The 23,728-nt window shown below is 43.9% G+C and overlaps 1 protein-coding gene across 4 annotated transcripts; it reads left to right on the top strand.

The window, feature by feature from the left end:
• Positions 1–3,937: 3,937 nt before the first annotated feature.
• On the top strand, positions 3,938–20,161 carry GCNT1 (glucosaminyl (N-acetyl) transferase 1). Of its 4 annotated transcripts, none has more exons than XM_040580423.1 (3): positions 3,938–4,316; positions 17,305–17,415; positions 17,801–20,161. In XM_040580423.1, exon 3 carries the CDS (start codon positions 17,938–17,940, stop codon positions 19,216–19,218), a length of 1,281 nt encoding a protein of 426 aa, XP_040436357.1. In that variant the 5' UTR covers positions 3,938–4,316; positions 17,305–17,415; positions 17,801–17,937; the 3' UTR covers positions 19,219–20,161. The 4 variants fall into 4 exon arrangements, with proteins under 4 accessions (XP_040436357.1, XP_040436356.1, XP_040436355.1 ...); XM_040580422.1 differs by lacking the exon at positions 3,938–4,316 and adding an exon at positions 4,465–4,530; XM_040580421.1 differs by lacking the exon at positions 3,938–4,316 and adding an exon at positions 4,465–4,530 and having other exon boundaries at positions 17,281–17,415.
• Positions 20,162–23,728: the final 3,567 nt, after the last annotated feature.

The following is a 23,728-nucleotide window of genomic DNA, read 5'->3' as shown; positions in this document are numbered from 1 at the left end:
TGGAGAGACCCCTAATTTACCTAGTATGTGTTTTACAGTCAATTTTGGCAACTCAAGGCAGCAATGCATTCCACTCTGGTTTTGATTCTGTAATTAGTACTAACTGCCAGGCAATGTCTTGGAAGAGTTTGTCCCAGGGTGGCCTTGATCATGCAGTACTGACACAGTTTATTCACATTAAACTTACCTTAAACTTACCTGAAAAATGTGTTTCTCAGAAAGTGTAACAATTTTGTGTAAACACACAATAGGTAAAATGAAAGAGTATTTCTAATATGTATGACACATATTCTGAGGAAGAAAACATGAGCTTCCCTTAACAACTTTAGGCATGAATGATGTTCATCCCTACAAATGAATACTCATCCATATCGGAAGGCACTTTGTTCCAAAGAGGAGTGTGCTACAATGTGCTTCACATGTATTTTCTTAAAGGGGATGGGGTGTCTTCCTTTGTCAGACAATACTTGGTGCTAAAGTGGTTTTGGCAGCTGTGACCACCATCTTCAGATTTTTTTAATATATTTTTTTTTTTGACACAGTGAATTTCCAGCACCTGCCTTCTGACTTATGCTGAGACTCAGCTTTTAAGAGTTCATCTGCAAATTGAAGATCAGATTTTTTTTTGGTTTTGGTTTTTGTTTTTTTGCCTACTCAGGCACTGAGCAAGCAGTGTGGGGAATCCAGGCAAGAATGTTAAGTCTCATAAACATTTCAACTTTCCTGGTTTCACCTGGAATAGAGTTAATTTTCTTCTTAGTAGCTGGTGCAGTGCTGTGTTTTGGATTGGGTGTGAGACCAATGTTGATGGCACATGGATCATTTTGGTTGTTGCTCGTTAATGTTTATATTGAGGCAAGGACTTTTCAGTTTCTCAGGCCTTGCCAGCATGAGGGCTGGAGGGGCACAGGACATTGGGAGGGGACACAGCCAGGACAGGTGACCCAAACGGGCTGAAGTGATACTGTATACCTTATGACATCATCCTGACTATATAAGCTGGGGGAAGAAGAGGGAAGTGGGGGACATCCAGCATTATGCTGTTTGTCTTCCCAAGTAACTGTTAACACATGATGGGGCCTGCTGTCCTGGGGATGGCCGAACACCTGCCTGCCCATGGGAAGTGGTGAATGAATTCCTTGCTTTGCTTTGCTTGTTGCACAGCTTTTCCTTTACTTATTAAATTGTTCTTATCTCAAACCCTGATTTTTGCATTCCTTTCCAATTCTCTTCCCCATCCCTCTGGGTGAGGAGGGACTGAGCCAGCGGCTGTGTGGTGCTTAGTTAGCAGCTGAGTCTAAACCGTGACAACAACAAAGGGAAATCTTACTAGGAATGCTTACAGAAAAGATTACAGAAGATACAAATTTCTACATTGTAGCAACTCCTTCCTTAGAGAAGGCTAATGTAGCAAAGGCAGAGCCTCTCTATTAAGAAACCTTCAAGGCGTAGCAGGATTAAAAAATGGGGTTAGGATCCTCTGTTTACCTAAGGTTGAGGTCAGATATTAGGATCCAGCATCTTCCTAATGTTAGGTCTAAACTATCACAAGAAACAGATATTGAGGTTACGCTTATTACACACAAAACCTCAGCCAAGCGGTCTTTTGAAAAGGTCAGCAGAGAAGGTATTAACATTACAAGATGCTAGACCACTGTCTTGCTTTTCAGAAAAAAGAAACTTTTACTTCCTTAAAACTGGTAAAATTGAGAAGATACAAGCATTAGGTTTGAAAAAAATCTTTGCAGTGCAAACTTTTGACAGGGTAAAAAAAAATGTTCTATATTCTTTAGGTTTTCCAAAAAAGGCTTAAAAGCCTTGAGGCAGCTGTCAAATGACAAATGAGATAATAATATAAATTTAGAGCAAGCTTACCTATGAGACAGATGTCCTCCTAGTGGAAATACATTTAAGTTGTGTTCTCCTGCACCATAAATATGTAAGTTTAGCCATGCACAGAAAACTGTTCTTTTAAACTTTCTCAATTATGATGTTTGTATGCCTTGTTCTCACTGGATTGTTGGTCTTACCACAGCTGTCAAATATTCATGTACAAATTGATTTCATGCAAACCAGTCAAGATTTCCAAGAAAATCAATTATGTATTTTATAATATATATTTTATAATATATATTTTATAATATATATTTTATAATAGTACATGAGTACTTCCAAAATTGTGAATGGTATCTCTTTTTTATTTTATTATTTTGTTTCACATTTGGCATACAGTGACATCTCTCACTGGTCTATCACACAGCAGGAAGACCAGCTTGTGGACCCTGTCATCTTCATATTCCATCCTCAAAGTTAGAAGACCGAAACCCAGGTGCAAATCCACTTCATCTATTTTCATTCTGGATCAGGTGACAAAAACTATCCATGAGAGGAACGATAAGTGAAACACAGTCCTTGAAATGTCACAAAGCTGCAACAAACAAATGAAGAGTCTTTGCCAGCACGGTTGGCCAAGGATCACAACCTCTCTAATCATGCCAGTCTACGAAGAACTCCACTTTATACCTGTGCAGAAGTTAGGGAACACCGGACTTCGGCTCTCTACCTGAAATAACAAGTTTCAGTAATGACTTTCAGGCTTTTTCTTTTCTTTTTCTCCTGCAGGAAGTAATTGTTAGAGGGCACTTTCTGTTACTGCAGCATTATACATGAATTCTGGTGCTTTGCTTATTTTGATCCAACACACTTCTTTGCATATGCAGTTGTGTGTGTAACGAAGGCAAGGGGAACGAAAAACAAAGAAAGAAAACATGTGCCCCCAAAGCTTACCCAAGTCACTCTTAAGAATACTTGGTGTTCAGCTCTACTATTACTACTTCTTTACTGCAATGCTTTACAAATACTTAAATTCACACTACCTGTCACTTGCTGTTCTAATTTACATGCAAGACCAACAAGATACAGTCATCAGCTCTCACGATAAATGATTACTCTCCACGGGCAAAACAAGTAAGAAATCTTGCCCTCTCCCTCCGAACTTCTCACTCCTGTTGGAAATTTCTGTTACCAACCTCTACTGGGTTTGCAGAGGAAAGGCCATTTAGTATGGTGCTCCACCACAAGTTCAGCCCCATAAATAACAGACATGCTAGAAAGACCCCTTTTTTCCCCCCCCCCCACGTGTCAGGAAAAAGGGATGAGTGCAAGCTAGAATGTAGTTATGCTCTACTTCTCTACCTGGAAGATACATGTATAATGGATATTTTCTTGAAAATGTAACAATGCAGATTGGAGGTCTCGCAGTCCATTCCCAAACTAACCTGTCTTATCTAAGTGGTCACATGTAGAGGCAGTTCCCCCTTCTCCGGGCAGCGTCTCCTAGTGACAGCCTTGGAACCACATTTCATTTTCTTGTTAGCTTTCAGCCCCCTTGATCCCCCTTACCGTGCAGATGCATAAACCTCCAATGGGGGCTCACAGCTGGGATGGGGACAGGACAGGAAGGTCCTTTAGGCGAGCCTCGATCTGCCATAATCGCACTGAACTCCTGATAATGCTGTTGTGCAGGGGTCCTTGGGGAATGCTGCAAGCACTGTTCAAGCTGCTGCAGGCTGCAGCGCTTGGGGATTGTTTGAATGAGGAAGATACTTTCTTTGAACTTCCTATCTCCTTGAAATTTAATTTTCTGTTTTGTAAGTGCCAGCCCCTAAGCTCCACCTTCACGTTCCACAGCTCTCCAAACCCTGTCGAGTATGTTTGTTTTCGGGCGGACATTTGGCACAAAGCGGGCAACACAGTCTTCCTCAGTCTCTGGACACGCTTTGCTTTTCACCGCTGCAAGTTTCGTACCCGGCTTCCCAGCCAGGTCTGCTCCCTTCCCACTCCCACCCCCTCCTCTTCCGCCTCTCGATTTTTCCACCCGCTGACCATTTCGAACACATCTGCCCGCAGAAGGCGGTGGCGGGGCAGCCCGGCCGGCGCGCAGGCGGCGCTGCACATCCACACCGCTCCCCGCCCGCAGAGGCGCGGCTGCCGCAGCCGAGCCGGCCCCGTCGCGGTGCCTTCCCCTCGGCCCCGGGGTGGGCGCCCGGGTCGAGCTGCGGGGCGTGTTGCGCTGTGCCCTGCGGCTGCTGCCTGCTCCGGGCGGGCCGCGCCGTCCGGGGGCTGGGAACGCGGAGAGAGCCCCGCGCCGCCGTCAGCCGCGCAGGAGCGGCCCCCGCCCCGTCCTACGCGGGTTTCAGCGTTACCGGCGCCGCCGGGGGAGCCTTTTAAGACAAGGGGGAAAAAAGAGGCTGAACAAGAGCAGTTGCGAAGGCGGCCGGCGGCAGCTCAGCACCGTCGGAGCGGGGGAGGGGGCGGTGAGAAGGGGCAGCGGCGAGACGGCGCCAGGCGCCGCGCACCGACGGGTGGGGCGAGGCCGGGCCGGTGGGTGCGTGGGTGGGTGGGGCCGGGCCGCGCAGGGTGGGACGTGCGGCCCCGCGCTGCCGAGGCGCCCTGCCTGCCCCGGGGCGCCCGCTCGCCGCGCCGCGAAACGCCGCGCCGGGCCGGGCGAGAGCGGCCGCGGCCTCGCAGGTGGGTGCTGCGGGCGGGCCGGGCCGGGCCGTGAGCATCCCGGCTCCCGGGCCCCTCCGTGACCGCGCGGCGCGCCCCCGGGAGCCGCGGGATCGCTGGGCAGGTGCTGCACCGGAGGGTGGGGGGACGCAGCTGCTGCGCCGCTCTCCTTCTCTTCCTTCTGCTGTGCTTTACTTCCGACCTCTTTTTCTGCCCTTCTTTCATTTCTTCTTCTGCTGTCTTTCTTCTTCCCACCACGATTCTTTCTGTGACGCCCCCCCCCCCCTTTTTTTCTTTCTTTTCTTTTCTTCCTTTCCTTCTTTCCTTCTCTTTCCCTTTCTTCCCTTTTCTTTCCTACTTTCCTTTTCCTTCCTTCTTTCTTTGTTTCTCTCTTTTTTCTTTCTTTTTTCCTTTCTCTTTTTTCAGTCTTTCTCTTTTCCCTTCTACTTTTCCCTCTGTTTCCCTTCTCTCTTCTTGCCCTTCCTTCTCTTTTTCCTTCTTTTTTTCCTTCTACCTTCCCCCCTTTCTCTTTTTTCTCTCTTTTCCTCTCTTTTCCTTCTTTCTTCCTTTCTGTCTTCTTTTTTCTTTCTTTTTCCTTTCTTTCCTTACCTCCCTTTCCCCCTTTTTTAACTCCCTTCTTTTATCTTCTTTTTTCCCCCTCTCTTCCCCTCTCTTCCCCTCTCTTCCCCTCTCTTCCCCTCTCTTCCCCTCTCTTCCCCTCTCTTCCCCTCTCTTCCCCTCTCTTCCCCTCTCTTCCCCTCTCTTCCCCTCTCTTCCCCTCTCTTCCCCTCTCTTCCCCTCTCTTCCCCTCTCTTCCCCTCTCTTCCCCTCTCTTCCCCTCTCTTCCCCTCTCTTCCCCTCTCTTCCCCTCTCTTCCCCTCTCTTCCCCTCTCTTCCCCTCTCTTCCCCTCTCTTCCCCTCTCTTCCCCTCTCTTCCCCTCTCTTCCCCTCTCTTCCCCTCTCTTCCCCTCTCTTCCCCTCTCTTCCCCTCTCTTCCCCTCTCTTCCCCTCTCTTCCCCTCTCTTCCCCTCTCTTCCCCTCTCTTCCCCTCTCTTCCCCTCTCTTCCCCTCTCTTCCCCTCTCTTCCCCTCTCTTCCCCTCTCTTCCCCTCTCTTCCCCTCTCTTCCCCTCTCTTCCCCTCTCTTCCCCTCTCTTCCCCTCTCTTCCCCTCTCTTCCCCTCTCTTCCCCTCTCTTCCCCTCTCTTCCCCTCTCTTCCCCTCTCTTCCCCTCTCTTCCCCTCTCTTCCCCTCTCTTCCCCTCTCTTCCCCTCTCTTCCCCTCTCTTCCCCTCTCTTCCCCTCTCTTCCCCTCTCTTCCCCTCTCTTCCCCTCTCTTCCCCTCTCTTCCCCTCTCTTCCCCTCTCTTCCCCTCTCTTCCCCTCTCTTCCCCTCTCTTCCCCTCTCTTCCCCTCTCTTCCCCTCTCTTCCCCTCTCTTCCCCTCTCTTCCCCTCTCTTCCCCTCTCTTCCCCTCTCTTCCCCTCTCTTCCCCTCTCTTCCCCTCTCTTCCCCTCTCTTCCCCTCTCTTCCCCTCTCTTCCCCTCTCTTCCCCTCTCTTCCCCTCTCTTCCCCTCTCTTCCCCTCTCTTCCCCTCTCTTCCCCTCTCTTCCCCTCTCTTCCCCTCTCTTCCCCTCTCTTCCCCTCTCTTCCCCTCTCTTCCCCTCTCTTCCCCTCTCTTCCCCTCTCTTCCCCTCTCTTCCCCTCTCTTCCCCTCTCTTCCCCTCTCTTCCCCTCTCTTCCCCTCTCTTCCCCTCTCTTCCCCTCTCTTCCCCTCTCTTCCCCTCTCTTCCCCTCTCTTCCCCTCTCTTCCCCTCTCTTCCCCTCTCTTCCCCTCTCTTCCCCTCTCTTCCCCTCTCTTCCCCTCTCTTCCCCTCTCTTCCCCTCTCTTCCCCTCTCTTCCCCTCTCTTCCCCTCTCTTCCCCTCTCTTCCCCTCTCTTCCCCTCTCTTCCCCTCTCTTCCCCTCTCTTCCCCTCTCTTCCCCTCTCTTCCCCTCTCTTCCCCTCTCTTCCCCTCTCTTCCCCTCTCTTCCCCTCTCTTCCCCTCTCTTCCCCTCTCTTCCCCTCTCTTCCCCTCTCTTCCCCTCTCTTCCCCTCTCTTCCCCTCTCTTCCCCTCTCTTCCCCTCTCTTCCCCTCTCTTCCCCTCTCTTCCCCTCTCTTCCCCTCTCTTCCCCTCTCTTCCCCTCTCTTCCCCTCTCTTCCCCTCTCTTCCCCTCTCTTCCCCTCTCTTCCCCTCTCTTCCCCTCTCTTCCCCTCTCTTCCCCTCTCTTCCCCTCTCTTCCCCTCTCTTCCCCTCTCTTCCCCTCTCTTCCCCTCTCTTCCCCTCTCTTCCCCTCTCTTCCCCTCTCTTCCCCTCTCTTCCCCTCTCTTCCCCTCTCTTCCCCTCTCTTCCCCTCTCTTCCCCTCTCTTCCCCTCTCTTCCCCTCTCTTCCCCTCTCTTCCCCTCTCTTCCCCTCTCTTCCCCTCTCTTCCCCTCTCTTCCCCTCTCTTCCCCTCTCTTCCCCTCTCTTCCCCTCTCTTCCCCTCTCTTCCCCTCTCTTCCCCTCTCTTCCCCTCTCTTCCCCTCTCTTCCCCTCTCTTCCCCTCTCTTCCCCTCTCTTCCCCTCTCTTCCCCTCTCTTCCCCTCTCTTCCCCTCTCTTCCCCTCTCTTCCCCTCTCTTCCCCTCTCTTCCCCTCTCTTCCCCTCTCTTCCCCTCTCTTCCCCTCTCTTCCCCTCTCTTCCCCTCTCTTCCCCTCTCTTCCCCTCTCTTCCCCTCTCTTCCCCTCTCTTCCCCTCTCTTCCCCTTTGTTTTTGCCTCTCCTCTCCTCACCTCACCTTTCCTCTCTTCACATCTCCCATTTCTTTGTCATCCCTTTCTTTCCTTCTCCCCTTTCTCCCTCTTCTTTTTCCTTTTCTCCCTTTCAATCTGTCTTCCCTTTCTTCCTTTGCCTTTTCCAGCAGCAGTGCGTGCAGAGCTATTGGCCTCAGCAGTACTGGGTTGATGTGAAATCTGTTAGCGAGCACAGTGTTCAGGGGGCATGCGATCCTCCTGAGGTGCTGCAGTCCTGCGATGTGGCCTCTTTCTCCCCCTTGCCCTTCTCTCTGTCTCTGTCAAACTTGTTAGAACTAGGAAAACCTTGAAGAAACCTTTTTTTTCAGAACAGCAAAGCTGTTTAGAAAGTTGTAAATAGTTTCCTGTGACCCAAGTTGGATGGGAGGACTCAGAAGCCTTACAGGAGGCTCAGTTGTGCTCTGGCACTTTGCCTTCTTTCAGTGTTGCTCAGAAAAGTAGGTTTCTTTGTGAGAAGGAGGAGGAGTGGCAGCAGGAGGGAATTGCTGTTTTGGAGTCTACAATTTTAAATTTCTTTTTTAATGGAATATGAGGTAGGTGACCTCAGAGCTGTTAAGAATGACAGTCAGAAATGGTAGTAAGAGGGGACAAATCTAGCATTTCAGTCTATAGACTTCAGCTTGAAAATGCTTGTGAAAAATAATGCAGTATTTGTAGCTCACGTTGAAGCTTTTGAAAGTAGATGTATACAAATGTATACTACTGTTTTCCCTTTTCAGTCATTCTTCATTCTGCCTATAGAAAACATTACCTACCAGCATCATCTCTTTCCTATGAATCTGAATTATCTGGGGTAGTACTTCTTTCCTGAAGCCAGAAGAGCCCAAAGTTGCTTAAAAAATCCGATGAATACCTTTTCCAAGTCTGTTCTCTTTTTTTCTAATTTAAGCAAAATGCACTAGGGAATAGGCAAGCTGAAGATTTACAGTCTGCTGTGCAGAATATGGTGATTTGCTGAGCAAAATCCTGCTCTCCACATTTGTTGTTACAATGGAAAACGCACTAGTCTTGTGAAAAGTTTTATTTCTTCTCTAATAATCTCCTCCTGGTTTTCCTTTGTATTCCAATATAATCCAGAAGTTCTCCACTTACCTTGTTTCATAAGCTACTGAAACTTGAAAACACTTATCAACGTAGAATTCTGTCTTGGGAAAGGTGAAAAAACGAAAGTAGCACGTCCAACTAGTACAACCAAAATAACTTGTGCTATTAGGTTTACTTTATAGCTGCAGGTAAACCACCTCTTGTACTGTGAAGAGTTGTTATACACAGGATAATTGTGGTGTTAGTAGAGAGGCTTAATGAACAGAAACCTCATCACATCTTAGTAAACTGTGATAGGTTATCTCAGAAAGCTCTTTGCACCCAGCAGAGGAGAACATCTAAATCATAACAAAAACTTTGTGTTTGATAACTGTTACCAAATCTTCCTGTGTGTTGATTCTCCCATCCTAGTCATACGTACTGTTCCCTATTAGATTTAAAAGCCTTCCTTTGTTGATCTTTCTCAAGGGTGGAAGGATTAGGCTGTTTTCCTACTGAAAAGTCCTGTAAGGAACGGAGTAAGAGGTGATAGCTCTCACCCAGTATAAAATTTCTGCAATGACCATGAAAGTTGCCTATTGCTGATGTTATATATACAGCACTGTAAACTATAATGTAGGGTGGGGGGTGGGGAGGTATGTTTGTGGTTTTGTGTATTTTGCAGCAGAACCTACTTTCTGGGTAGGTTTCTTGTCTATTCCTAGACAATAAAAAGGAATATTTTTGAACTGTATTCTTATGTCTTGTCTTGCAGGTCAGATTAAACTCATCTTGCCTGAAATGAACAGTGGAAAAAAAAAAACCCAAAAATCATATAGTGCCTCTTAAACTGTAGATTAAAAGTAGTATTGTTTTATTGACTTGCACAATAGAGTTAAATCTATGCACTTAAGCATGATGGTGATCCTTGTTAGTCCTGTAACTGTTAAGAGATACCTGTTCTTTTCAGAGATTATTGCTGCTGGTAGTAGTTGTCATTCAGCTCACTGATGAACTGTAACTGTAGGCATGGGTTTAAAACACTGGCATCTGCATAGAGCTAAAGATAGTCTCCTTAGAATAATATTTTAAACATTGTGCTTGAAGAGGGATCCAAGTACTCAGGAATGTGATGATCCACATGAGATTTAGTTGTGGTTTCATAGATACTACCTTTCCTGAAACAGTCTGCCAGCGTGTCCCATTCTGAAATACAGCATTGTCACAAGGTAGCAATTAGCAAAATTCTGAAGGTGGGCGCGAGGAGTACAGCAGCTGCTCTGTCCCTGGTGAAATTATAGTTCCTACTTTGGAATAATGTGAAAAAAATAGATAGGCATTTTACTTTGAAGTAGCCAATGTGTGCAAATTACCTTCATGAACACCGGGCAGTTGTACTGGGTGTTAAATGGGACAACTTTAAAGATTTTGTGGTTTTCTTGTTTTGGGATTTGTGAGTGTAGTTTCAGTGTTAGTTACCTAGAAATAAAGCGTATCTTTTCTTCAGTACTAAAAGTCACGGTCTTCTCAAGTTAGGAACTGGTCACTGAATGACTTTGCTGTAACAGCTTTACTCTCCTTAGTTGAAATCTCTTACTGTTACAGCTCTGCCTGTGGGAGCTCTAAGGCCAGACATGAACGCAAATGGCAGTCAGGCTTTGAACTGTTCAAAGGAAGATTTACTTGATCCAGTAGTACAAGAGGGTACTGGAAAGGCTACTAAAATTTACAGTTTTACAATGCTATTTTACACACTGAGTGTGTGCTCGTATGGGTGTTACTTGTTTTTTTAAAAGAGAAAGATTTTAGTATGTCAGGTTCCTGACACTGGAACGTAAGATCTCCAAATGACCCACAGCTTTGAATTTATTTTCAATCTTCCCCAGCTCCCCCCCCCCCCCCCCCCCCCCCCCCCCCCCCTTGAAAAACAGCTGTCTACTTTTAGCTGCTGTCACTGTTTAATCTCTATGCAGTGGTAGGTGTAGCAGTACTAGCTGTTTGTGGAGTTTTGTTTAAACCTGCCTTCTAAGCTAACAAGGCACTAGAAATATGTTATTTTTTCCTCTAAAAAGGAAATACCTTTTTTATTTTATTGGGGTTTTTAGCAGCTGTGAAGGAAGAGCCCTGCTCTTGCAGACTTGTCAATGAGTAGACTACTGCACCCATGTGGAACCCTGCCGCTGCCTCTGTCTGACTTTCAGAATTAAGGTCTTAGTCCTGTAAAGTCTAATGGTAACCCAAATACTCGGCTTATGACCAATTCTTATTTTCAGCAAGACTGAAGACTTACCTAATGGCACAAACATGAGTACTTTCATTCAGTTACAGGCGTATCTACTTTCAATATTGTGCTGCTTGGTATCATGGAAATGCTGAGTAAATACGACTTTGTTCTATGTCTGGCAAATTTCTGCAGATAACCCTGCATCTGTGCAGTCTGTCTTTGTGCTTATGCATGTGTGTGTTTATGCAAGCTGCTTAGGGCTTTAAAAATAAGTCCTCATCAGAACAAACGTTCTGCATAACTGAACGTGAATGGAAACAGGTTTATTGTAATAAATGCTTGCAGGACATGTATACTTTGAAGCATCGTGGATATGCCCTGGTAAAACTCAAGGACTTTCCAGCAAATCCATCCTCAGTGGAGGGCCTCCTAAAGCGTTGGGGAAAAGCTTTCTATCTTGGGTAGAATTTGTTAATGGGAAGATAGAATAGCGAAGATCTGGTCAACACCTGCTTACTTACAGTTCTCAGGGGTAGCTGAAGTTTTCTGTTGTGGTTTAACCCCGGTTGGTAATTAAGTATCACGCAGCCGCTCGCTCACTCCCCCCTTACCCAGGGGGATGGGGAGGAGAGTTGGAAAGGAAGGTAAAACTCAAGGCTTGAGATAAGAACAATTTAATCATTGAAATAGAATAGAAGTAAAAGAACAACAGTAACAATGCTGACAATAACAGTTACAATGAAAAGGGGAAGGGGAAGAGTAAAATCCAGAGGGAAAGGAACAAGTGGTGCACAACACAGCTGCTCACCACCCACCAACAGATGCCCGGCCAGTCCCTGAGCAATGATCCACCTGCCCCAGCCAACCCCCTAGGTACATATACCAGGCATGACGCCCCATGGTATGGAATACTGCTTCGGCTAGTTCAGGTCAGCCGTCCTGGCTGTGTCTCCTCACAATTCCTTGTGCCCCTCCAGCCTTCTCACTAATAAGGCCTGAGGAACTGAGAAGTCTCACATGAAAGCCAAAACACAGCACCCTGCTAGCTCCTAAGAAGATGATTAACTCCATCCCAGCTGAAACAAGGACATTTCCTTAGATTTTCCCTCCCTCTGAGGCAAGAAAAGGGAAAAATAAGTCAGTTCTGACTCTCACTCCCCACCCATCAAAACTATTACTTGTCTCCTGGCCCATCCCAACTACCATTTCTGAGGTGGGTGTACTCAGCACTACATTTTCCACTTGGCTTTTCTTGGATACATTTCTGTAAAAACAAAAATCTCAGGTTGTCATGAATGGATGTAGGATATTAGTGCAGGTGCCAGGAAGTTTTCAAATATCTGTTTTAAAGCTTTCTTTAAAAGCTAATGTGTCTATGGGCATATAATAGACCCCAGTGTAATGTTCATGTTGCTAGGTCCTCTCCACAGTAGCTATATGCCAAAAGTCATCAAAGCAACTATGAGAGCAAACATGACCGTCTACTTTCTCTGGTATTTGTTAGAGGAAGCGGAACGGGAGGAAAATGAAGGGAAGTTGGGTGCATGTTAGTTCAGCAGCCCGCAAGGCTGAGAGAGACGTGACACCAGAAAGTTGCAGCTAAGCCCGCAAGACCTTTCAGATCTTCCCTACTCTTGTTATGACTGCTTTTGACCTCCTGACTGCTTTCGTGATGCTACCTAACTCTTAAGTTCTTTCCTGCCTTTCTGTCAGTCTTTCATAGGATTTAACAGGCTGCTGGAGTACCCCAGACCTCCCCCTTCTGAATTTCTGGTGCTGATACTGGTCTGTGGTACATATTGGAGGCTACAGTGCTTCCTTTTGGATGCTGAATTGGTGTTTGACGTCTTGCCTCAAGAGTTTTTCCATTGGTGTAAGAAAAGGCTGAAGTGCCAAAATCAAAAGACACATGATTTTTTTTTTTCTGTGCTACCAGACCCTAATGATTTTCATCTCCTCATGAGATGTGTCTGCGTACCGTTTCAGCAGCAAGCCCTAGCTGCTTTTTCCAAGGGAAGAAAATATACTTAGTATAAAAATGTATGGTAATTGCTTAAATACAAAAATCATCTACTTCGTTTACGGTTTTACTCAGCTCTCTAAACTGCTTCAGACAGGACAGAGGGGGGCAATGCATTTTGTGTGAGCTGGCATGGGGGACGACCTGTGATGCCTGAGAACTGGGGATCCTGTTTGCCCAATACTGACACTGTGACTCAGGCAAATGGACAGCCCTGGGGAGTGGTGCCACCCTAGCCTGACGCTGGTGAGAGGCTGCCTGCTGTTGCTTTTAACCTCGTTTAGGGAAAGATGCCTCTCTCACTTTCAGCCGTATCAGCCCACACAAGAGCCTAAAACTTGGTGTCAGCATTGGCTGGGCTGTGGCGTGGTGAGCAGAGATTTGCAGGATGCCGCAGGGCTGGTGGCTCCCCATGGTGGCTCCGTCAGGGCAGGGGCGGCAGCCAGGCCTGTCCCACCACCGCAGCCAGGAGCGGGGCAGCTAAGGGGCATGGGGGCAGCCCTGACAGCAGGCACCTCCCTGGGGATGGGGACGTGCCGAGGCTGAGCTGGGACTTGGGCACAGCTTGTCAGGGCCTACGGCCAGGCTGTGGGGACTGGAGACTGGCCCTGCTATGGCAGGGGCAGGGGCTGGCAGCCCTGGGAGGCTGAAATGGGGCGGTGGGGGAGCTTGGAGGGGGCCAGCTGGAGCTGTCAGGGCCCATTAGTGCCATTGGGGCCCTGCCAGCAGCCATGAGAGCTGACAGCAGAGAGCCACCCAGGAGGCCAGCTGGTTGTATCTGCTGTTGTGTCTGTCCAGGCTTGATGGGCGGCCAGCAGATATGGGAGCAGGGCTTCTGCCTCCACCAGCAGGGCACTGTAGTATTAAACCAGTTGCACCATGGAACTGCAGCCGAAGAGAACTGCTGTGCTGGCAGCCAAAGGCTGGTTTCCATGTTGGTGGGCTGAGGCACGTGCCCTTCACTGGGGCTGGTGCGGCAGCACTCTGCCAGCTCTGTGCCCTCGCAGAGATCCTCTTTCTGAAGACCAGCCCTGTGGTGGGGATGTAATGGTCCTGGCTAATAGCACTACCATTACATGCTGCCGCTCCAGTCCAGCCTGTCTATAAAACCTCCACGTAAACTTTGGTGTCCCTTAGAGCTGTTGTATAAACTTGTAAAAGTATTTTGTTTGATTTTTTTTCACTGAAGACTTAAGTTTCTTGTGGGATTTTCTGTTTGTTTTTAAGGATGGGTGAAGCCAAACTTATCTAAACTCACACGCTGGGCTGGGCTTAGAAGGTGCTGCTCCCTCCTGTCTGAGGCCACAGCCTTTCTTTGATGACGGTTATTCCCATTCAGCTCCTTTGGCATAAGTACCCATATAGTCTTAGTGCTGACATGTTTCAGTCAGTACTATGGGTCAGATTAAGAACTTAGCATGTAGGGTTAACACAAGTTTATATAGTAACCAGGTGAAGGCATTGTTAATGAAATCAGCTGTTTAAAGTGACACCTTGACAGGTTAACAGAAATTAAATCAGAACATGGCTTTTATCAAGATGTTTCCCAAACTGCTAGGTAAAGAGTACTGGTTTCACAGGTTAGTAAACTAAGAAGCAGATGATCCAAGGGATTTGCCCTTTGGCACAGAAGAGGTGCCAGAAATGGAGATTTAAACTAGATAGAGTAATTCTTCTTTTCATAAGGTCTGTTTAAATGGAGAACACTAGTCTGTAGTAGAAATCATGTTTAAATCATCTTGGTTTTGTGTTTAGTCGTAACATACAGTTTGTATACAGCAGTGAAGAATAATACTGTCAGGGAAGAGGGAAGTGGGCAGCCAACCTCAATCTTTGTACACTCCTCCAAAAACCAGCAGCTCCTATATTTTCCCCCCTTTAATGACTTAATGTCTACTGCATTGGAAATACAGGCTGTGACTGAAGGAGGAGGAGGTTGTATAAGAAGGATGCATGTCAAGTACATAACTTCTGCAGCTGAACTTCACTTGAGAGCAAGACTAAGGCTGCAGTGTAAACTCTGATCTGTGGCTGCACAAACCTCCCTCCCAGTGCAAAGTGCTGCCTCTGACAGTGCGTTATCAAGTGTGCACACTAAAGCTATGCAGAGCTTGAGAATCAGATGTTAAAAGCTCTACTGAATGCAGTCTGAAGCTATGCTAATGAGTACTCTGGGCTCATAGAACTTTATAAAACAAAAAATGGCTATGTTTTTAGATTAAAGGTACCAAATCTTTGCTTATCCTGTGCAGGTTAGCTTTTGCAAAGAATGGGATATGATCAAGTTTTAGGAGTTTTTAGAAAAGGAATTGCAAGCATAAACAAATATTAACTTAGTGGGACAAATTTGACTGTAGGATAAATTCCTCCTCTGACTGGAGGAAAACCTCCATCTAAAGATAAGAGCCATGTTAACATGTAAATGTTTGCAGATCTCTCATTTTGGTGTAATGGCAATGCAGGGTCTGGTTATTCTGAGCTCAAAACAATACAGGAATTGCACCCAGCTGGGTATACAAGGCCTTTGTGAAAGAGATTCTTTATCCTGCTTTCAACTAAATTTTATTCTAAAACAGGAGCAGGAAAGACTTACTAGAAAGCTCTGTTCTTTGGAAACGTGGAAGATGAAGAGTGCAATAGTGGCTTTTGATTAAGACTTTTGTCGCCCTGCATTGTAATGATCAGGGAGGGACTGGCAATCCTCTTGAAGTGTGTGTTACTCCACAATACTAGTATTCCTATAAAAAATGAGAATAGGATAAAATAGTAGTGCTGTCATCCTAAAGAAAGCATTCCAGCTTCTGTCAGCTAAAGCTTCACAAATGTAAGTGTACTTGAAGTACATTTTAAGTTCCAGAAAATTTCTCATTTCTAAGTTGATAGGCAGAAAACAGTAATTTAGGGTAACCAGTATCACAAGCTTCATCCTATGGTAATAGATACTTGATGGAGATTATGGAGACTATCACATAGCTAGTATCTTTCCTTCAATAATTTAATTTGTGATAGATACTATTTTTTTATTGGATCAGATCTACTAGTCAAAACTAGCAGGACATCAAGTAAGCAACCAAGTGGTAAGTTTATTTAGCATAATAAAACATGCTAAAACTTGCTCTAAATAATATTGCTGTGATGCCACGTTGCAAACTAAAAGTGGTAATTGTGAAATTTCCCTTTTTTAATTTTTTAAAAATTGAATTCAAAGTGTGAGACCTGATATTTTTAAAAGGTACCTCTCTATGCTTTCAGCAATAATTGCACACTAGTTCACCTGGCTTACTTTAAGGGTTAGAATTTTAGTTCTTTCAATTTGACTTCACTGTACACCTAAAACAGACTTGGAACAAATGTCCACCTCCCTAAGGTAAATTAGAAATGCAGGTTAAAATAATTACAGGTGTAACTTTGAAAACAAAGTACACTTGACAGTAACTGAGATTTTTATATAATGCTGTTAGTCACAAACAGTTTGTGGTCTCTGCCTGATTGTGGCTTGAATTCTAAAATATTTGGTTACCATACTTCCTTAAAATGCTGCTGGTTCTTAGACCTGTGCTAGACATTCAGTGCAGTGATCTGCACCTTCCTCCCCTCCTACTACATGTGGATCAATTCCCCTAGTCAGTTTGCAGTGCTGCGGACATAGTGATGGACCCAACGTGTAGTGCATCCCGGTGACAGCAAGACTATCAAAAAACTCTGTGATGCCAGGCGTCAAGTTTCTTACATGCACCTGTTTTGAACAAGCAGCAGGCTAAAAGCCACAGTTTGAGAATTAAAAGCTAAAATGAAAGAAGGGGGGGAAAGAAAAATCTTACACTGAACAGCCTACAGCAACACTCAGAAGTGGACACAGTGCACACTTCTTAAACAGATTTTCTTACCAGTTTTTTGGGTAGCAGTTATTCTTACAGCTGTTCAGGAAGTTGTTCAGGGGCACAGAATGCTTTGTAAGTAGTAAAAAATGAAAGTACTTCAAATACTTCAGTATTTCCTTAACCTTTTAACTTAAAGATTAAAATTTTGGAAGGCATTCTTTACAGATTCTCTTGGCTTTTGCAATTAGAGGTTGGTTTGAAATTAAAACCCCCACTGAATTTTTAGACAATGAATTTTTGAGTATAAATAACATTTAAGTGATGATGTAAATCGCTTAAGGATATCCTGTTCATCAGTTTACCTGCACGAGGTAGTACTTACAAAAAAAGACACGTAGTTCTGTAATCCAGTTCTATTATGCAATTTTCTCAACAGCTATAGCTGTAGCAGCTGCATAACTGCAGTGATCCCTTTGCAGAGTACTGAAACAGAAAAAAAGGGAGAAACAGGACTAACAGAGATTATGTAGTGCCTGTGAATTCATAAAATCATATAAAGATGAAAACAAGATTGCTGTATTATAAATCTTGTTGCAGCTCAGCCTTGCAGCCTATTTCCACACAAAAGCAATTGCTGAATCATAAAAAGAAGTGTGTTTAAATATGGTAACACAATACTGCTGTGCTCTTAGACTGGTGCAATTGCAGTGACTTAACACAAAACAGCTTTAGAGACAGGCCATAAGGATCGCTTTCTACCTGAAAAAGGAACTTCAGCAATACAGTCACAGCTCTTCTCACAACTCTGAAAGTTGAGGCGCTATGGTGTACTGATTTGTTTCTCCTCTTCTCATCAGCTCTTTCCTGATCGTATTTCTAAGCTCATCTGCAGGATGTTGAACAACTGCACCTCACACAAAAATCTTGAAAGGCTTCAGGAACTGCTTTCCCCATGAGAAGATAAAGCGTAACTAGCATCCAGGAAGTGAGTGGTAAGTTATAATTATAATGAAATCTATGTTAGTATGGAAGTGAGTATAAAACATTGTCAGACTCTGCAGCATCAATGAACATCCAGTATGTGCTTCTCAGTAATTTATCTTGACTCGCTGGATTTGATTTTGTTAGGTGCAGCTGAATCAGCTCTGTTTTCTTACTGAACTACAGTTTGTGGTGTTACTACTATAGAAATAGTGTCTCATGAAAACTACCTGTCTCTCCCAATCTTTTTCTAGAAAAATAAACTCATTTTATTCATTAATTTCAAATTTCAACAGAATATTTTTGGCTGAACCTCTCTACTGTCACTGAATAACAATGAATTTTATAAAGAAACCTTTTAATCTTTGGTGACAGTCATATTTCATTGTCTTTTAGGATTTTTCCTTCCATCTCCCTGATAAACTCACCCAATTCCTGAGAAACACACAGTGTTTTTTCTGAAGTTGTTGAAGCTGATATGAACAGATTGGAGGGCACGTTTTTTAGCCCTGCAGAGCTACCTGGTATTTGAAATGCTGAAGAGGAAATTACGGTTTTGCCACAACTCACGCTTCAGGCTTTTCTTGGGTCTAACTGTTATTTTAGTAATCATTTCAGTTTTGAAAGTTAACCAGAAACAAGACTCCTTAAATCGGAAGCATCTGGAGCTGACAAAAGAAGATCCTATTGGCAATATTAACTGCACCAAGATTATAGAGGGGGATATACAAGAAATTCAAAAAGTAAAGCTTGAGACATTGTCGGTGTCATTTAAGAAACGCCCTAGACTAACAACAGATGATTATATTAACATGACAGCAGACTGTGCCTCTTTCACCAAGACTCGGAAGTACATTATGGAACCTCTCAGCAATGAAGAAGCAGAATTTCCAATTGCTTACTCAATAGTGGTTTATCACAAAATTGAGATGCTTGATAGACTTCTAAGATCAATCTATGCCCCTCAGAATTTTTACTGCATTCATGTTGACAAAAAGTCTCCAGAGTCTTTTTTTGCTGCTGTGAAGGGCATAGTCTCATGTTTTGAGAATGTCTTTATTTCCAGCCAGTTAGAGAGTGTTGTGTATGCTTCATGGAGCAGGGTGCAGGCAGACATTAACTGCATGAAAGATCTCTACAGGAAAAGTTCAAACTGGAAATACCTAATAAACCTTTGTGGTATGGACTTTCCTATAAAGACCAACCAGGAAATAGTAGAGAAATTAAAAGCCCTTAAAGGTGAAAACAGCTTGGAAACAGAAAAAATGCCTGTTTATAAAGAAGTAAGGTGGAAAAAACACCATGAGATTATTCATGGTAAAATAAAGAACACAGGCATAGACAAACAGCTGCCACCTCTCAGTACTCCAATTTTTTCTGGTAGTGCCTATTTTGTAGTTAGCAGAAGGTTTATAGAACATGTATTAAAAAGCAGCAAAATACTTAAGTTCATAGAGTGGGCAAAAGATACTTACAGCCCAGATGAGTACCTGTGGGCAACAATTCAGAGAATCCCTGAAGTCCCAGGTGCAGTTTCTTCTAGTGACAAGTATGATGTTTCTGACATGAATGCACTGGCCAGGTTTGTCAAGTGGCAGTACTTCGAAGGTGACATATCCAAAGGTGCACCTTACCCACCATGCAATGGAGTTCACGTTCGCTCTGTCTGTGTTTTTGGGGTAGGAGATCTGAACTGGATGCTAAGAAACCACCACTTCTTTGCTAATAAGTTTGATACTGATGTTGACCCTTTTGCAGTGAAATGCTTGGAAGAGTACTTGCGACACAAAGCTTTGTATGTGCAAAAGAACTGAAATACTGCATGGTGTAGTATTACAAAACATAGGTACAAATAGCACACAACCGTGTATGTTAACATGTAACACCGATGGTGGTGATGCTGATGATGGGTATAATGGTTCTCTCACCATGTTGGTATGGTGGTAATGACACCCTTCCTGCCATCCGCATGGACTGGACAAGGGGGAGACAAGACATGTCTCATGTGAAGATGGGACATGGACCTTTAGGTGGAAAATCAAACACAGCAATTTTTAGAAGGCCAACTATTTGGATTATTTATTAACTAAAAGGTGTAATGAATGGACTTCCTTTGGCTAAACTATTTGTTTTAAGCTTAGAAAATATATGTTGTTCATGGTTATTCCTCAGTTTTTTCCCATGAATGTAATCCTAGCTGGAAGGAACAGATGGGGAGCAGGAAGAGGGAAGAGCAGCTGGACTGCACAGACTTCATACTGAGTACTGAAAGATCTCAGGAAAATAACATTAGAATTGATCTGAAAACTACACAAAAGGGAATATACCAAAACCAGATGTCATCGTTTAACTTGTATCTGATTGCTGTAGTTCTGTAACATGTAACTCTTAATCCTCCTGAAAATTTCGTCTTCACATGGAGTATTAAGGGCTTGTGTTTAAATTTTGTAGCCAAATCTTGCTTTCATACTCTTAAACCCCCTTGATAATGTGATATGAAGTTTGTAATTACATCTTCTCAGGGAAAATTCAGTTTGTGCCTAATGAGAGTCAGACTTTTAATTTTATACTTCTTACTGTACCAGGAGTCAAGTCATGCTTTTGGATCCAAAATGACTCAAGTTTCTCAAACTTACAACTGCAGTAGTGTCTAAATGTCTTTGATGGAATTGCTGGTTTCTGCTTTCTGTCAAGCTCAACATGTATTTCAGTAACTTGACACTGACTATGCAAAAATAAAGTTATTTTTCTAAATGATACTGCTTCTTCCTACAATTAAAGTAATTCTAAAAGCACCACAAAAAAATCCTAATGATGAAGACCTAAAATGTTTTTACTGTAGGTTGTTACACACAACTGAAGCTGACACAAGTCCTGCCTTTCCTCCATATGCTAATTTGTTCATTCATGTGTCTATGCTTGTTTAGGTTTACAGCTACAGCTGTTCAGCTGTTCAAGTTCAGCTGATTTTTATTTACTTGCTGCTTTTGGTGAAAGGAAAAGGATGAGTTTTGTTCATGTTAGGTCCCTGTGTAGTTTAGCTGCTGCAATGTGGCACGGAAGCATGGTGATGAGAGAACAGGGCACTGTGAGGGATGATACTATTTCTTCCTGTATCAATTCAGGTTTGTCATGCATAGTTACTGCCAGATATCTCATCTTACTCCTGAGATGACAGTGGAATTCATGAGACTCTAGCAAATGGCAAAACAGACTAAATTTTATTTTGTTTCCTGAACTGTTGCTGTGATGGCAGTATGTGTTTCTTACAAAGGTAGTTCGTTGTGAAGTTGCTCCTAAGGTGTGCCCTAATACTCAGACATTAACATAAAAACTGCTAACCGTTGATCATGCAAACGGCTAGGGAGGCAAGCAATTTAATCTGAAATGGGGCCTATTCTTGCCAACCCCTGCCTTCAAAACCACCTGAAAGCTGTTTAGGGAGTCTTGAGAGACTCTCACGTGATACATGAACAGGTAATTAAAGCCTGTGACTGAGACAGTGGAGGGAAATTACCCCGTCTTCCCCACCCTTTGGCTTTTCTACAAGAATGCTCTTAGAGACAGTTGTGCTTTAACGCTTTTGCACAAGCTACAACAAGGTGTAACTTCACTGCATATTGTACTGGGAAATTCCAGAAAGTCATATTATACTTTTAGCAGAAAGGAACCTGTTTGTTGTTAAGAATTTCCACGTAAAGACAAGCTATATTAATAGCTTCTGTGAGACCAGGACTGCTAATTCACATAGATTGAAAAAATGGTAACATTGTCTGCACAGGGTGAACTGCTGACTTAGTTGCTCGAAATCTGCTAGACAGCTTACCTTGTACTTACTTATTTGTATAATACAATGAACACCTGTCTGTATCTCTGTTAATGACACTGCCACTGTAGATAGATAGTAAAGATGCTACTTGAGTAGGTGCTGCAAGTGTTACTGTTTGGATAGAGTCAGGAGAGATCTTCTTAACACTCACCGCAAAGTTCTGTTCTATGTAGAAGGAAAAAAGAGAACATTGCTGTTCAGCGTACGTTCTCCATAAGAAGGAATTTCTTTTTCTTCTAGGGAAAGTGAGTCATAGAAAAACCCACCTCCCTAAACCTGACTGGTAGAAGAGACACCCTGATTTAGTAGATTTTTAAATGGTCTAAAAAGGCAATTTCATGACAAGAACTCTTACTCTGTTGAACAAGTACCAAATGTGCTGAAGGAAACTGATGTTTTATTAAAGGTATTACAACTACATATAAAGAAAAGGCACCATAGCCAGCTATAATGGTTAGAGAAAGCAATCTAAATAACATTAGCATTTCACTGAATCTGCCAAGAAACTTAGCTAAAATAATCATCATCCAAGAACTGAGCAACTTTGTGGCATGAACAAAACTAAAATCTAGATTATATCACTTACTGATATCAGCAGTTGTTTTTTCATAACTTGTGTCAGTTTTCTACTACATGTTTAGAGGGCAGGAGTAAAAGTCTAACACTAACTTGAGTGAACATGAAAGAAAAATGTTTCACTGATACTGCATCAAGAAGCTAATCTTGATGCTGTCCTGAAGATACTGGGCTCATGTCAGGAATAACTAAAAATTAAAAACTTAATGATTACGTCAACCCTTCAACCATTAATTCTGAATACAGTGGTGCTCTAATGCAAGAAAACTGCTGATTTATACTGATGACCTTCAGGTTCCCTCTCAGGGGAGGTGGCAACACACAGACCTGCACCAGGATTGAATTTGGAAGCTGGGGAGAGGGTAGAGCAGTTAAAATTGAAGTGGTGATGGTGGGTTCAGCTATGGTGCTGCCCAGGGCATTCAGAGTACCTGCTTTTTCCAGTCCCTGCTGCATGCACCCAGCTTACACCAGCCCTTGCACTGTGACCTAATCATCCATTGGGCAGCCAGGGAGGAAACTGATTTGCATTCTGCTTACCAAATAACCTTCCTCCCCGCTCCCCCTTTCAATTTTTTAATGCTGGTTTAGTTTCTCAGTCCAGCTCACCGGTGCTGGGATGGAATTAGGAGCCAGTGAAACCATTGCTGAAGTAACATGTACACTATTCAAAATCCCCTGACTTGTCTTTTAATTTTCCATAGCAGAATTTTCCAAAAGAGGCACTGCTGTAGTTCAGTCCTGACTCACACGTAAGCATTTTGAATGGCCCTAATAATTTGAATGGTTTACTGATGATAATTGTGGTAACCAAGTATCATGTATCACTAAAAGTCACCAAAATGAAAGCCTTTAGGCTCAATGGCTGATTTGATCCCAGAAACATAATACTTGTGCTTTCATCTCCTTTCTGCCTTAGGTTTGGTTTGACAGTAAGCATGTGTTTGGCTCTCTTGCTGCTTCCTATCTAGCACAACAGAAAAGGACAGGAAGCCTTCAAGATGAGAACCGCAATTATAATTAAGGTTGCCAGCCAGATCACCATTACTTGGTGCATTTTCAAGTGGCCTGATAATGAAAAATTGACCTGGGTTATAATATGAATGCATTAGAAGACAAAAATGGTAGAAGAGGCCATCTGCTCCAACATACTTGTACTGTGCTTATGAGGAGGATACAATGCCTACAGATTCAGCGCTGTTGCTAGCTCTGAATGGCTGTTGCAGTCATTAGAAATAATAAATGTGATTTAATTTAAGTTCTGTTGCAATATTGCACTGATTTAATTTATAGCTTTTTTTGAAAATGTTAGTGGTTGACTTTTTAATCACATAGAATATATACAAGAGTTAATATTATAGTGAACACCTCTTCAGTCAATTAAAACATGAGAAATTGTATTATGTAAATAGGGTTTCCAATTCCAGTTAGCAATACCTCAGCTTAACATTTCAATAATCTAGTAGACCAGTTTCTATAGTTTTCAAATTCCCTTCTTCCCAATAGATCAGTTTCCTTAATTGTGCTTTTAGTGTCCTAGACTGCAGTGTGGTAAATTAACAGTAAGCTGCTTTTGACAGGCAAGGAGCCTTCCAGGTGCCTTGGACAGCAGACATAAAAAAAAGACAGTACCCTTGAGGTCATGTTCTTTATTCCAAATCATGTCATTCAGCTTTTTCCAGATACTTTTACTCAGTTTTCAAGAACTTTTATCAAGTTATTTTCCTCATATATCTCCTGAATTTTTCTGTTTTATAACTGAAATGAGTCAGTTTCTTACTCTTCACATACAAATAACAGTTTGGAGTTTTCCCTTCCCCTTCCCCTTCCCCTTCCCCTTCCCCTTCCCCTTCCCCTTCCCCTTCCCCTTCCCCTTCCCCTTCCCCTTCCCCTTCCCCTTCCCCTTCCCCTTCCCCTTC

Source organism: Falco naumanni, chromosome Z (assembly GCF_017639655.2).
Source record: "Falco naumanni isolate bFalNau1 chromosome Z, bFalNau1.pat, whole genome shotgun sequence".
Lineage (NCBI taxonomy): Eukaryota > Metazoa > Chordata > Aves > Falconiformes > Falconidae > Falco > Falco naumanni.
This window is presented reverse-complemented; position numbering and strand designations above follow the sequence as displayed.

Bases quoted from the DNA above. Each gene is read 5' to 3' on its own strand.
- GCNT1 (XM_040580423.1), top strand. From the start codon at position 17,938: ATGCTGAAGAGGAAATTACGGTTTTGCCACAACTCACGCTTCAGGCTT.